Source organism: Schistocerca americana, chromosome 11, assembly GCF_021461395.2.
Source record: "Schistocerca americana isolate TAMUIC-IGC-003095 chromosome 11, iqSchAmer2.1, whole genome shotgun sequence".
Classification (NCBI taxonomy): domain Eukaryota; kingdom Metazoa; phylum Arthropoda; class Insecta; order Orthoptera; family Acrididae; genus Schistocerca; species Schistocerca americana.
In genome coordinates, this window is record NC_060129.1 from 107,169,624 (window position 1) to 107,185,576 (window position 15,953).

Below are 15,953 nucleotides of genomic sequence, written 5' to 3' on the forward strand. Positions count from 1 at the left end.
GACATGTAGACATGTCTGTCATGAGCTGAAGCAAAATCTTCCAGATTACCAGTTGAAAATGGCTCAAAAGGCCGAAACTGCAATAGTAAAACAATTTTTAAAGTGAATGGCGAATATGACGTCCTTAAAAAGATAGACATCGAGCTAGCCAGGCACGAACCGAGAGCCGCCGTCGCAGCCTTACTTCCGCCAGTAGCTCAGCCGCTGCCTTCCAGCCGTCACAGAAGCTCCCCTGCACGGCTGGCGGGACCAGCGCTCCCGGAAGGATGGCCACTGCAGCGACCAGAGGCCTCGGCAGTTGCTTCCTGGACGAATCCTCACTCTGCAGTGGAGAGTGCAGTCACTTTAAACGTCGGGGATCCGACACACGGCTCCGACCTGCCAGGGATTTTCGTATCAGCATTAGGTGACGTGACATCTGCGATAATTTTCCGTAAAGACTGTATGACAGCTGGAAGCACAACTCCCACAGGAAGATGAGTTCAGTGGACAAACGTGAGTGTACCGTCAAGCAGGTCCACTTACTCAGTCCCTTTCAGCTAATCCAACAGCGAAGGACAGCGTGATACGATGACTTAAGCTATTTCAAATCCGTCTTTGCAAGTACCAAACATGTGTTTTTATTTCACAATACGTGTTTTACTTTACTCATTATACCCTTACCAGTTGTGGCATTTTTATAATGTTTCCGCTTACATCCGGCAGTGTGCATCCCACCATCTCACACTTGTATGCTTGACGTCCAGAAGTACATGTCTGCTGACGAAAAACTTGACAAAATGACGCTTCACTATTGCATACAAATGTTTGTTTAATTGGCTCTGAAGCATTCGCTCGGTCTCGCTTCGTGATTGGTTGGTGCGGGTCCCTCGTTTGGCAGTGGAAATTATCATACAGAAATTGTTGGCAGTAAAACTTTGTCCTAAGGTCAGTGTTCCGTACATCGATTCGATGCATCTGTGTCAGGTACATGTTGTGATGAGAATGGAGCCCTCAGGATCGGGTATGAGACAATTTTTTTCCTGATTAATCTACGACTGCATTGCCTATAGCCCATCAACGATGGAAAGTTTCCATACTGCCAGATACAACGCAGAACAATCAGTACTCCCTCTACTCCTTGTAGTATGGTCCTTGGTTATCACTGTTACTTGACAACGACGTTGTCAATTAAAGCATGAAGCTGCAGCATAATGAGTCTGGGTCCCCAGTTTGACCGGAAAGCTGTCCCTCCCATAAGACATGTGGTGCCATGGTGCTAAGGCTCGCAAATCATTTCCACGCTACTTACACCAGCACGCTGTTCTGCTTGGAGGTACAGTACCACACCTACTCCACTGACAAGCTGGGACTCAGAATCCGTGCCGTGATTAAAGTCATCATTTCTACGCCCCAGATGGAGGATGTACGTGCACACTGACAATGATCTGAATAAACATTATACGGAGATTTGGTTGGGGAAGAATTTCGATAAAGGGCTGTTTTTAACATAATGGAGCCGTGCATTCCATAAGGCAACGAAAGAACGGATTTAAATGCAGCAAGGAAGTGAACAAACAATATCCACTGAAACAAGCTCTAAAGAAAATCTCGAAACTTCTGGACAGTTGCGAATGTACTACACAGCTATAATGATACAACACTGACTGCGATATTCAGTTTAGGAGCAAGTGCGTTGCAACAGAAAGTGGCAAACCAACAGAGGACGCAATAAATACTCGCCACATGGAGCTGGAGTGTCGACAAGCGAGCAGACCGCTGCCACGGAAGGCAATCGTCATCAATTAGGGTACAGAGGCAGGGTCAGTGTGATATAGGCGGCTTTGGCCTGTAGTGCTGGAGCCATTACTGAAGGTGTCATGCGAGTCCAGTAATGAAGTGGATTGACAGAATTTAGAAATGACCGACTGTAAATGGCGATACGTGAACTACAGAAGAGGCACTAAATGGTGCGCTGCCTGGACTAGGAGGGCGCTACCTAAGCTGCACCAATGCCGCTGGAGCTCTGTGACCACGCCCTCCCCTCTTGCATATCTGGTTTTCGACTTTGTACAGACATCCAACAGAAGGTAAACACGCTGGGTCGTATGAATAAGCAAGACGACGTTCTCTGGAGAAGATTCTCGGAGCAAAAGGACATTCTCTGGGGAAGTTCTTACGAGCAAAACATTCGAAGCCATAATCTGTGACGAGAGGGTTCCTCTTCCTCACTGCCTCTGCTCCCTGCTGAGTCCTCGGTGTGTGTGGTCTCCCGTGTCCGGCACAGAGAGCACGCGCAGTGTCACGTGTCATTCAGCTCGCTCAAACGGGCGACATGTCTGGAACCGGCACCAGTGTGTTCAGGCCGAGTTGCACTACGTTTCATTTTGTTTATTTTATGTGCGGCAACAAATTATTAAGACAACTACGTACAGCTTACGAAAATGCATTTTCTTGAGATGTTACCGAATTTACAACATGCGGAAAACTTTTCAGTTATAGAAGTTAGGCGAACATTATGCGAACGAAATCTTAAGATTACATGACTTTTTATCTACTCCAAGCCGGAACTCTGTCAGAGTTCTCTAACACGAGATAATTTTGGTTACCATGGCGAACATCTGGAATTGTCAGTGACACCGTTGTTTGGTGTTGGCCTACACCGAAGTTTTCTCGTACGTTAGTCTGAAAACTTAGGTCTATTAAAAAGCAGCAAGAATGTTTTAATTTTAACTTCTTTTGAAAGGTCGTCCCCTCTTCTTTGGTGATTTTCTGGAGAGAAGTTCACCAGGCAACTAATGTTCTTATTGTGAAACCCATATAAACTTCTACTGTATCTCTGTTCAGCATTTTGTTGGGCTACATATATCTTTCATTGCCTTCGAAGCAGCATGAATTCTGCCATTACTGTCAAAAAGTATGTAAAACTTAACCTGAACAGAACTTACTCAGCTCAAAGAATGCTAATGAGCTCGTTTCAATGTTTTCCGATTGTGAGAAGCTCCTCTAGTTTTATTCATACGTAATCGGAGAACATTCTTTGTCATAAGCAACATCCCTCACCTTTTTACTCACGTTGAGCACTTTCTCGGGTGGAGTATATTCTCTGACTCGTTTTACTCATGTGAACCTCAAAATGTCCTCCCAAAATTTCCAGTACGAAGTATATCCTCCGTTTTACTGACACGCCCCACTATACTTCGCCAGCACCTCAGCTCTCACCTGGACTCTCCCAGTGGTTCTTCGCCGATCATCTCCCACCCTTCGTCGTCGTCTTCATTGCTTCACCACTCACAGAGAGCCGTAGTCTGGCAGCTCCTCCGCCACTGCCTCCGTCAAATGCTCCACCACCGTCGCCGCCACCTGCGCCACCGTCGACTCCCTCTCCAGCAGCCTCTGCCGCTGGCTCTGTCGCCGACACCGTCGCCAGCCCCAAACCGCGGCCCGCCCCACCGCCCCCACCACTGCCGGAGCCAGAACTTCCAACCACACCCACCACCACTGTAGCTTCGTCACCGCCGTCGTAAACTCCTGTCAATGTCCTTATCTACACACAACTGGGGCCACCTATTACACCACAACCCTCATGCATGCAGTCATAAGACCATACAAATGAAATAGAATAGATAAAACTTCACGATTCCAAATGAAACCAAGCCAAAAATGATTTCACTAAATTTACGGACATGAAACCAATAATTCCTCTCAACTCTCGTCCCTTGTATCTACATCTACATACATAATCCGCAAGCCACCGTGCGGTGCGTGGCGGAGGGTACCCTGTTCCACAACTAGTCGTTTCCTTTCCTGTTCCGCCGGCTGACAGAGCGAGGGACAGACGCCTGTCTATGTGCCTCCTTAGGAGCCGTAATTCCTCGTATCTTGTCTTCGTGGTCCCTACCAGAAATGTGTGCTGGCGTCATTAGGATCGTTCTGCAGCCAGGTTCAAGTGCCGGTTCTCTGCACTTCCTCAGTTGCTTTCTTCGAAATGAGAGTCTTCTTCCCTCCAACAATTCCCTGCTGAGCTCCCGAAGCATATACGTCACACTTGCATGCTGATCGAAACTCCGGTAAGAAATCTACCTGCTCCGCCTGAATTCTTTCGATGCCTTCTTTCAATCCGACCTGGTGCAGATCCCAAACACTCGAGCAATGCTGTACAAGAAGTCGCTCTAGTGTCCTAAACGGGGTCTCCCTCACACAGGAACCACACTTTCACAAAACTCTCCCAATAAACCGAAGCCGACCGTTGGCCTTCACTACCAGAATCCTCACATGTTTATTCCATTTCATCTCGCTTCGCAACATTACGGCCAGATATTTAAACGAAGTGACCGTGGTAAGCACGGTAAGTGGTAAGTGGTTTCGAACTGAGAATATGTTTAAGGATTCTGCAGGAAACAGGTGTTAGGGATATTGGTCTGTAATTTTGTGGGTCCGTTCTTTTACCTTTATTATACACTAGAGTCACTTGCACTTGTTTCCATTCGCTTGGTTCTTAGCGCTGATCGCAAGATTCGCGGTAAATGCAAGCTAAGTAAGGGGCCAGTGCCGTACACTACTCTTTGTAAAACCAAACTGGCATTCCATCTAGGCATTGCCACTTATTTATTTTCAGCTGTTTCAGCTGTTTCTCTACGCCAGCGGTACTCATTACTATGATTTCCATACGGGACTCTGTGCGACGGTCGAACGACGGCACGTTTGTACCATTCTCCTGCGTGAACGATTTCTTAAACGAGGAATTTTTAACTTCGGCCTTCCTTTTGGAATATTCTAGCGCCAAAGCAGACTGGTCAACGTGTGACTGAATAGAAGCGTTGGATCCGCTTAACGATTTTGCAGAGGAGCAAAACTTTTTCCGGTTCTCCGGTGGTAGCTGTTGTATGATTCGCGCACAGATCTTTTCACAGACGCACGAATATCTACAAATCTTGCTGTCCTCATTTGCGCGTTCTCTTTTGAACCGAGAATGTAACAGCCTTTCGTTCCTCAGCATTTTCCGAATTTTGTTATTAAAGCACGATGAGTCTTTTCCGCCCTTGATCCGCTTAGTAGGCGCATACTTTCCGGATCACGATTTACAGTCTCTTTAAACTTTAGCCATAATTCCTCTATGGCCATAATTCTGGAATTAAATGATTGTATTTTATTGTCTAAGTGAGACGCTGACAACTGCATATCAATTCTCCTAGCGTTCTCGACTGATTTACTGACTTTCGTAACCATAGTCGCTATGATAACATCATGATCACTAATCCCCATCACTATGCTGACGCCATCGATAAGGTCGTGCCTGTTTGTGCAGGCTGCCGAACTAGCTGTTCAACACAGTTTTCGGAAAACGTGTTCAAAAGTCCTTCACAAGACTCTCTGTGTGCACGACCTGCAGTGAATCCATAGACGTCCCAGTCTATACTCGGTAGGTTAAGGTCACCGCCAGCTAGTGTCGCGTGATCTGCTTTGAATGGCTCCACATCTGTCCCAGCGGAGTCGGGTGGGTGGTAAAAACATCCAACAAGTGATATGGTCTCACCTAGTCCTGTTATGTGCTACCACGTAATTTCACTATTGCACTCAAATTCAACCTCAGTAAAGAGAATATTTTTTGTCAACTGCAATAAACACTTCCCCTCCTACGGCGTCGAATATGTCTTTCCGATAAACATTCCAAGACTCGCTAAATATCTCAGAGTTTTTTTTACTTTGGCTCTTAGCCAGCTCTCAATTCAAGAATAATTTGAGGCTGAGAACGTTCATGGAGGAGAGCAAATTTGGAAACTATGTTACAAATACTTCTACAGTTGACTGATAAAAGTTTCAGAGTCGAACTAACTTTACTCTGATTTCCCTAAATGTGTACCAACTGGCCAGTGTTCATGAGAGTACCTCAAACTACTGGCTAGCCTGAAACCCCCCATGTGCACTCCACAAGTACTCTGCTATCCGATTAGCTGCTTCCTTTGTGTAGTGCACCCCTGTCTTGAAATCTACCCATCTCCGATTTTCAGTTCACCTTCCCAACCACTGTTACCTTCATTCCCACTGCCTGACACAATATCGATAGTTTTATCCCGTCACACTATCTGCATGTGTCTATACACAGTGAACCAGTAACCCACTCACAGTTCCGATGACAGATGTGGAGTAGCAAATCAAAAATCCCCACACAAGAAACATTGTGGAGTAACAATAGCGTTCCTCAAAAACAGCTCCAGTGGGCTACAAATCATGTTCAATCATCCTGCATAATACTTTATCCTGAGTGTGTATTTTACCACCCTGACCGTGATCTGTCCTACTGCCTGTCTCTGTACGAGCCATCCTATAACACATAATTTCGTTCCTCACACTGACCACAGCTTTATATCCACATAAATTCTCATGATGAACTTAACTGTGGATGTCGGTTGATCACCTTCGTTTCAGAAGACCTAGTCCATTTCCCAGACACACTCATCCCAAAGTGACTCCCCTATCGACCTCTTCAGATATAACTGCAGAAGTCTTTCATCCTATTGATAGCAATCACGACTGAGTCTAATTGTCCATCGTAATCCACGTCTTCCACCTCCATAGCTATCCCACAGTAAGCCACCTGAAAGAATCCAACAACACCGCCACAAGACCTGGGGTGCCTGCGGGGAGCTTACCCATTCCCACATAGGAAGCCACCTGGTCACCCTCCATAGTGCCAACATATCTCCTACACTACTCCATTCCACGGCCCCATATGTCAACCACTCGAGAGACTATTCCGCTTTCCTCCCGCTCACAACCTCCAGCATTTACGCTCTATGCTACGGACTGATTTAAACACACCAACCACAGGACAAAATATAAGAACGATAGCTATCCGCTTCCTGCCCTCTGCTGACGTCTTCCCATCTTCCCTCATCGCTGCTTGGATTTTTCCTCCATCTATTGAGATGAACATGACTTGTGGTCTCTTTTCCTCACCGACGAGATTCCAGTATCTGGACTAGAGTCGCTACTACATGGTATTACCGTAATTTCTCCCGAAGTGTTTTTTTTGTCCCGAATAGGACGAGGACACGCTCACTTTTCGTGTCAGGTTTCACATCATTGTTTGCACAAATTATGAAAACGTCGGAAGTATCTGTAACCATCAATACTTTCTCTAGTAAATGCAGTAACACAGTTTATTGTGTCAGTTTTCTCCGCTGGTCTGTTACGTAATACGTGGCACATTTTAAGACACAATACGAATAAAAAAATCGAAGGCTAAAAGGAGTCAAAAACCTTTGTAAATCACGAGTTTCTGTAACCATGTCCTTCACTACTGCCTATTAGTGCTAGTTCTTTACTCCATTGTGAATTAAATGATCCCTGTGTTTTCTATAACTTTAATGAATACTTCCATGGATAAAAGTGAGATAAGCTCCAATAAACCATAGTGAGTAAGACAGACATTTGAGTGTACACTGGTTTATACCTGATTATCACGTGCCCTGGCCTGTCCTTGTCTTCTTCCACCTCGTAGTGCTCCACCTGTTTGCTGGCGAATTGCAAGTCCTGTACCCATCCGGTTAATTTCGTGTGCAGCATGTCTTTCACTCGTTCCATGTCCTTAATCCAACCGTGGAGTTGCTGATCACTCGTGTGGTTACCCTGAGACACGCAGAAAATAGTTCAAATTACTTTCATAACATCCACAAGCAGCAGCCTGTCTTAATATACAGTTACATACAGTTAATATACTATTACATGACACTGAAATTGCTGCCAGCGCATGAGTGTAGTACATTCAGTTTTGTACAGGCATAAAAACATTACTGCACAGCAGATGCCTAGTGGGGTTTTATTAAATAAATACAGTTCTCAAACTGTGACATCAGATAAGAGAGGTGCAGATATTTCTTGGTAGTTGACATTACAGACGTCTGAATGTACGAATGTATACTCCCGTGACGATGTATCCAACTGAAATGTTCTGGAGCTGCCAGCAGCGTCGAGTTCCTACGTGTAAAGCCACATGGAGTGGCAGGAATTCTGAGGAGATTCTATTCAAACTTTTGAACGATTTTAGAAAATAGAATGGCCAGATTGTTGACAAATCCGTCAAAATCCTACTCGTTACCAACGCTGTGAGAAACCTGAACACATGTTATGACCTTCCACAAACGCAACGATAGACATCAGCCGCTCCATATCTGAAACATTATCTCAGTTAATTGCGCACACACGAAATGTCAGTTTGACTCAAAATTTTGTAGCGTTAGTCTGTTGCCTGGCTGATCGCTTTTGCCGAAAATTTGCGTTTGTTGTTCGTCATCTAACACGATGTCGTCTGTATCTGAACACGTCTCGAATATTGCAGATTTGAAGGAATGTATTGACTGTCCGAGTGTTAAGATCATTTTTTCTGGACCATTTTTGGGTACGAAGTTCACATTTATGTCACGTATTAAGGTCTATGCTCCTTTGGCGTTGTACAAATTGTAGGCTTCTAAGTCAATGCAGTAAAGATATGGCCATTTAATTACACATTTTCATACTTGAAAAATCACTCACAAAAATCTATAAGGTGCTCCCTGTTGATTTAGAATCATGGCATTTTGGAATAAACCAGATTTCACAGTGCAAATAAAGGAAAAAAATCTTAAAATCCATAATTGGTAACTATATAACTCTAGAAAATACTTTTCGTATTATTTTTTATCAGTCTGTCTATTTGTCTGTCCATCTGTTAGGAATCTTTTTCTCTGGATACCTTCTGGGTATCATGTTCAAATTATGTCACATACAAACGTATACGGACCCTTGGCGGCGTAAAAACTGTAAGCTTATAACTGACTCCAGTCAACAGATACGGCCGTTTATGTCTCGTGTTTTGATAATCGAAAACTCACTCATCGAAACCTATAGGGTGCTCTCCATTGACTTGGAATCGTGAGATTTGGCAACAACTAAGTTTTCCGGTACAAGTAAAGCAAAAAATCTGAAACTTGTTAACTTGTAATTATATCACATAAAAATGTCGTTTTCGATTTGGACATACATTGTATTCATGACCTGTTGAAAGTATAACATACGAACATTACTGCATCCAAACATAAAATGTATGTTGTATTCATGATTTAGTACGTAAACGGAAATATGTTATTAAATCTTCTCTCCCAACATACATAAACTAAAGTCCTCTGCTTGCTTGTTCTTGTTTGTTTGGGCTGGGCTGAGGAAATAACGTAGAATTTCTGAACCGATATTGGTATTCCTGGGACCAGTATCTTGCCAGTAAAGTTACAGAGTCTCGATAACAGGCAAAAATCATTGGGAATCTCGATTCCCAGGATGGGGAGTTTGTACAGAACCCTTAGTGCGTGAGTTCCTCTCGCACTTGCCCATTCTGTTTTCCTTTCTTCTATCTATCCTAGCATCACCCAGTATCTTGTTTTGGAAGGTGAGTGCTCACCACAGACATGGGTGCCGTCGGGGGAGTCTGAGGGAAGTGGGACGGAACTGCTCTTGTTCTCTGTACGTGGGGTCCCCAATCCTTTTGGGTCACACTGAAACAGGTGACAGTGGTTCCACAATAGATTAGATTGAGATAGGGAACCAATATTCGAAAGTGCATATTTATTGTATTAAGGACATACACAGCAATAGATTATATTGAGATAGGGAACCAACACTCGAAAGTGCATATTTATTGTGTTAAGGACATACACAGCATACACCACCTAACAACAATGTAGCTCATAGCAATTCTTCAAAGCAACGACTGTCAGTCTGAATGAATGCATGTATTGCAATGATGGCTGCAGTTCTTCACACTCTGGCAAAGATCTCGGGTGTCCGTTGTGCACTCGAACAGTAGCAGCTGATAAACAGTGTACACACCTGACCACCAAACGGACCTACTGTGCACAAGTAGGCTCGTAGCACTCAAGCATCGCAGTGGCGCATTAACCTGTGCCGCAAGCACACCACTGACCCTGCTGTCAGCTGTCCACTGCATCAGACAGCTTGTGTCGTGTTCATGGTGAGGTGTGTTGCTGTGTACAGTGCACAATGAGTAATCAAAGGTGAAATGTGCAAGCACGGGGACGATCGGATGTTGAGCCCTATGTCTGCTTGTGTCAATCCAGTATCGTTCACAGCGCTGTACTGTCCAATTTCATACAGTTTGTATTGTTTGTGGATGAGGCCTCATTCATCCGTGATGTTGTTTTCAAAAGCCAAACAGGCAGATCTAGAATGAGGACAACACCCACGCCACCCATATCGGAGGCCAACAGCAAAGATTCTCAGTCAAGGTATTTTAGGGCATTATCCAAGATCATTCCACTTTGATGTTAATGTTTGCAAGCACCTGAAGAATACTCACACTCCTTGTAGGACTGGAAAGGGGGGGTCCTCTCTGATGGCCATTGCGATCGCTGGATCTTACAACGCTAGACTTCATTCTCTGAGGTTATGTACAAAACACCTGTAGATACAGCTGAACACCTGCTTGCCAGGGTCCAAGCTGCCCGCCTCCTGGTACAACATTGTTGCTCACGGGCGAGGCCTCCACGACGAGTGCGGCCGCTTCATGTTTAAAGATGATTGAAGGTGCGGCTGTTGTCACACGCATCGACTCAGTCTGTGTTTCGACAAGTTTCTACACAGTTGTCACTTCCGCCCAGCTGCTCAGAACAATGCAGTGTGACATGTCTTGGAAGACAGTAGCGTGACTGACTCGATTCCACTATCGCAGTAGCCGCCACGATACAGGAATGACCTGTGAGGATATGCTGACATCACTCCGAAACTGTGATCACAGAGAGAGCGTCATGCAGTCGAAGGTCGTGAGGTGGTGGTATGATTGTGGGAAATTTTCAAGAACACTGCCATCCTGAATTTGGAATCATTCAACTGTATGTCAGTCACACACCTTAGGCAAGTATACGGTGGTGGAGAGAAAAACGGATTTACTTGTGTTGCAGATATGTGCAAATATTAAACTTCCTGGCAGATTAAAACTGTGTGCCCGACCGAGACTCGAACTCGGGACCTTTGCCTTTCGCGGGCAAGTGCTCTACCAACTGAGCTACCGAAGCACGACTCACGCCCGGTACTCACAGCTTTACTTCTAGCAGTACCTCGTCTCCTACCTACCGGTCCAGCACACAGTTTTAATCTGCCAGGAACTTTCATATCAGCGCACACTCCGCTGCAGAGTGAAAATCTCATTCTGGAAACATCCCCCAGGCTGTGGCTTAGCCATGTCTCCGCAATATCCTTTCTTTCAGGAGTGGTAGTTCTGCAAGGTTCGCAGGAGAGCTTCTGTAAAGTTTGGAAGGTAGGAGACGAGGTACTGCAAGAAGTAAAGCTGTGAGTACCGGGCATGAGTCGTGCTTCGGTAGCTCAGTTGGTAGAGCACTTGTGATGCCTCGTGTAAGGAGGAGAAATGCGTACCATCACGTTTCAGACTTTGATAAAGGTCGGATTGTTGCCTATCGCGATTGTGCTTCATTGTATCACGACATCGCTGCTCGCATAGGTCGAGATCCAATGACTGTTAGCAGAATATGGAATCTGTGGGTTTAGGAGGGTAATACGGAACGCCGTGCTTGATCTTAACGGCCTAATATGACTAGCAGTCGAGATGACAATAATCTTATCCGCATGGCTCTAACGGATCGTGCAGCTCGGAGACCATGGCTGCAGTTACCCTTAACGCTGCATCACAGACAGGAGCGCCTGCGATGGTGTACTCAATGATGAACCTGGGTGCACGAATGGCAAAACTTATTTTTTTTCGGATGAATCCAGGTTCTGTTTACAGCATCATGGTGGTCGCATCCGTGTTTGGCGACATCACGGTGAACGCACATTCGAAGCCTCTATTCGTCATCGCCACACTGGCGTATCACCCGACGTGATGGTATTGGGTGCCATTGGTTGCACGTCTCGGTCACCTCTTGTTCGCATTGACGGCACTTTGAACAGTGGATGTTACATTTCAGATGTCTTACGACCCGTGGCTCTACCCTTCATTCGGTCCCTGCTGGAAGCAGGGATGTCCTATCACGATCACAAGTGGTTCATCGGCGGGCATAGGTGTGGAAATTCCTGCTTCCAGACTATTTACTGATGTGTCTGGGTGGGTTTATTTGTTAGTAAAAAGATAAAAAAGTGTTCCACTTGACTGGGTGTGTGTGGAATAGTTTGATGAACTGTTTGTCACAGTTCTGACTGCATGTTTGAGATTATGAATGTTTCATTGCACACTGCGTGCGTCCATAAGTGTGTGCATGTGTGTGTGTGTATGTGTGTGTGTGTATTGTTTTTGAGCTGCCATTGCTGTTGCTGTTCTAAGTATGTACACACTGAAAACTTCTCTCTCTCTCTCTCTCTGACTTACTAATAAGTGATTAATAGACATTGGAAATTAAAAAATTACCTTATTCACAAAAGAATGTGTATATTGTAATGAATCAATTACGAAATAACAAAACTGTTACGTATATCACAAATACGAGAAGAAATGGAAATTAAAAAGCTTTCAGTTGTTTTCACAATACATTTGTTCTTCTTTTTTATATTTTTTGAATGAAATACCTCCTTTATCAGTTTTGTATTGATGGCAGGTGCCAGAGAAAAAAGAAATCCTTTTCGAATACAATGTTTTTTAAATTTACATACATACATGGCCGACCGGTTCTAGGCGGGATCGCGATTTATCGCCTCGAATTCGTATTTGCGTCAGTAGAGCTTTGCAGATGTGCGCCAGGAATACTGCACGCGTTTACGTGTGTGTGTGTGTGTGGGGGGGGGGGGGGGGGGGACGTGCATCACGTCCTCGCTGTGACAGCATGCGGTTAGCGGTCAGCGGGCAGCTAACATCCCATTTGTGGTCTGAGCCGCTTCCCACTTCCGACAGCCCGGCTGTGGGCGTCACGACAACATAGGGCGAGGGAGGCCAGCGAGCGACACGGGCCGAGTCCACACAGTAGGGGGCCCGGCGTACGGACCGACCCAAACCCACTGTAGTGGTTAGACGTGGCTGCAGTCGACTCTTACCCGTACGTAGATAAGCAGTATAGAAAACGAAAAATAAAATTCAGAATTGCCCTCGTTGTGCAGGAGCAGTGAATTGGAAGGTGGTGCACACTTTTGAATCTGCACCTTCCAGACCGTTGAATCCATCGTCCTTGCGATGGCGCCACTGCGCTTTCTGCCATCTAGACCTAATCTATGCCGGCCGGTGTGGCCGAGCGGTTCTAAGCGCTTCAGTCTTGATCCGCGCGACTGCTACGGTCGCAGGTTCGAATCCTGCCTCTGGCATGGATGTGTGTGATGTCCTTAGGTTAGTTAGGTTCAAGTAGTTCTAAGTTCTAGGGGACGGATGACCTGATTAGTTAAGTCCCATAGTGCTCAGAGCCATTTGAACTATTCTGAACATACACACATATTTGTACACAGTATTATGTGAGAGCCCAGTTACCAGGGGCACAGGGTCAAAATCGTAAGCTGCGTCGTTACCTGGGCCACAGCACGCTTTGCTGTACTACTCTGCAGGGCTGTAGTGAAGATCCATGAGAGGAATTATCTCGAATAGGAATACCTCAAGACTGCTGCAGCTGTCTGAAGACTTAAATTTCATTCAGCAAGCAAAGTGTGTCTTTAAATCGAAACTATCTGTACAACCTTGGTTTCACTGAATAACTTTTAGCAATTACACTTTTCCTAAGCAGGTGCAGTGTATGATCAACGAAGCGTATCTGCACCGCAAATGTAATAAAGAAGTCGTCCTTTAAACATTCTCGCAAGCTGTGAGGTACTATACAAAATATTGGATACGTATCAGGTAAACTGCCTTTGCTGCAGTGAAATGCATGGATGATGGTAACGAAAACAAGATGCAATGACAGGACAAGATACGATGTCGGTAGAAACCATTCTTAAATACGGAACCCGCAACTATCAATCTTTGAAATTGCCATCCAGCAAACATCCGTAATATTTATAGGAAAAAGATTTAATCTATCCAGAACCTTTTCAGTTCACTAAAACAGGTATCGCCTAGTTCTCTTCTCAAAGGATCCAAAATGAGGCTCACACGATACTTTAGGGACTGGCACGTTGCTACATACGCGCCAAAAAGTTACACAAAGACACAGATCAAACTGCGTCCTTTTGCTTTCCATGTATACTACTGTCAGAATCGAAACAGTCATAATGCACAGTGGCTATTCTATGTGTTAAGGTTGGGTTGTTTGGGGAAGGATACCAGACAGCGAGGTCATCGGTCTCATCGGATTAGGGAAGGATGAGGAAGGAAGTCGGCCGTGCCCTAATTCAGAATGGCCGGACACGGGATTGAACCGTCGTCCTCCCGAATGCGAGTCCACTGTATGTGTTAAGACCACATAGCTATTATTCTCGGTAGTGGGAAAACCACTCGTGGTGGTGTTCATAAATCATAGACAGAGAATTCAGACTCGATAATGGTTCGAGTTAGGCCACGAGACACGTGCAGCAAGGATAACGACTAAGATGAATGCTCTCAGAAAGCAGCATCCGGTTTCACGTTAGTCTGGCACAGATTTTCATTGGCCTTGACGCATTCACCATATATTCCGCTTGTGACTGTAGTAGCACAGTGCCTTTAACAAAGCCACTCGCTGGCGCAACACGCGCTAACTGGTGGACCCCAACTGCAGGTTTTCGTTATTGACGCGCGTCCTCTGTGGCTGCGGCGGCTGGGGCATTGCCGTGTCACACGGACAGTGCTGGCTGGCAGTGGTGAGCACAGGGGGCCGCCAATGGCGTCGAGCCACCAAGTGTCAGCTGCGCTATCGTCTGGTCATGGAGTCGTGGGAAATGGTCACGTGAATTTTAAGGTGGGAAGAGTTTGAGCAGTTGTAACGAACTGTATAAATTATGTGGTACTTATACGGGTTCATTACGAGATTTGAAGCTGACGAACCTCCATGTTGAGAGAAGTAATTTTATTGGCCTTCCATATGGAGTAGAGATTCTTAGGAAGAGAAGATGCTGATGGAGACTTGAAATGCTACACTGAGACTGTAGACCACTCTCCACTAAATATGAAGCTAACATGTTTCAGCTTGTAAAACAGGATTGGATGCAAACTTATCTGAATCTGTTAAAGAAGTAGCTAGCAAATACGAGAAAAGAAAGATACAGACGATTTTCTTCGATCTCTAACCATTCCGAGCTTAGCCTTCCGGTATCATAGCCCCAAAAGGCTCACAGAAGTAGAGGTTGGTTCAGAATTCTTCCAGAAGGTTAGTATTAGAACTGGAGAGCCAAAGATAGCTACAGTCTGAAGAAGTTAAACTGGGAAACACTGTCCAAGAACTGGCCAGATGGTGTGTGTCATTTTCTCACCCCCTGTACGTATAATACAGTTTATAAGAGGAGGGAAAAACTCCACTTACCATACGTTCGAATGCGAGGGGAACCAACAGCTGTGGGGTGTGCATCGCACCGAGTGAGAGCAGCTGCGCCAAGTCCCGCCAGTAGCTGGAGTGGCGTTCCCGGAAAACAGCCGCCTGGACCTGCAGTTCTGCACAAGACGGGAGACGACGGACTGGTGAACAAGGCAGTGGATCAGACTTCTGTAGGAAGCACAGCTTTCACTTTCTGCCCCCTCAAAGCGTATGCAGGTAGCATTTACCTTTTGAAACTAGATCAGTATACAAGGTCAGTAATCGTATGAGTTACAGAACGGACATCTTGACCAGACGTTACAAAGCTCATATTCCAGCGACAAATTTAAAGAGCACATCAAGCAAAGAGAGAGGAGTACCACCACCTAACGTAGATCCAATAATAAAAATCAACGTAATGGTAGAAGTATCAAAATACCTGAAGAAGTGGAAATATACAACTATTTCAAAAATCACCCACACAGAATGAGATTTTCACTCTGCAGCGGAGTGCGCTGATATGAAACTTCCTGGCAGATTAAAACTGTGTGCCCGACCGAGACTCGA

General features: G+C 45.3%; 1 protein-coding gene across 1 annotated transcript in view; it reads right to left on the reverse strand.

Annotated features, from left to right (window-relative positions):
- Positions 1–3,229: 3,229 nt before the first annotated feature.
- Positions 3,230–15,953, reverse strand: part of LOC124553330 — a 57,085-nt gene continuing 44,361 nt past the window's right edge. The window contains exons 3-4 of the mRNA XM_047127207.1: positions 7,436–7,611; positions 3,230–3,521 (exon numbers count right to left, since the gene is read on the reverse strand). Of these exons, the coding sequence (XP_046983163.1) occupies positions 3,230–3,521; positions 7,436–7,611 (468 nt within the window). The remainder of the gene's footprint in view (positions 3,522–7,435; positions 7,612–15,953) is intronic.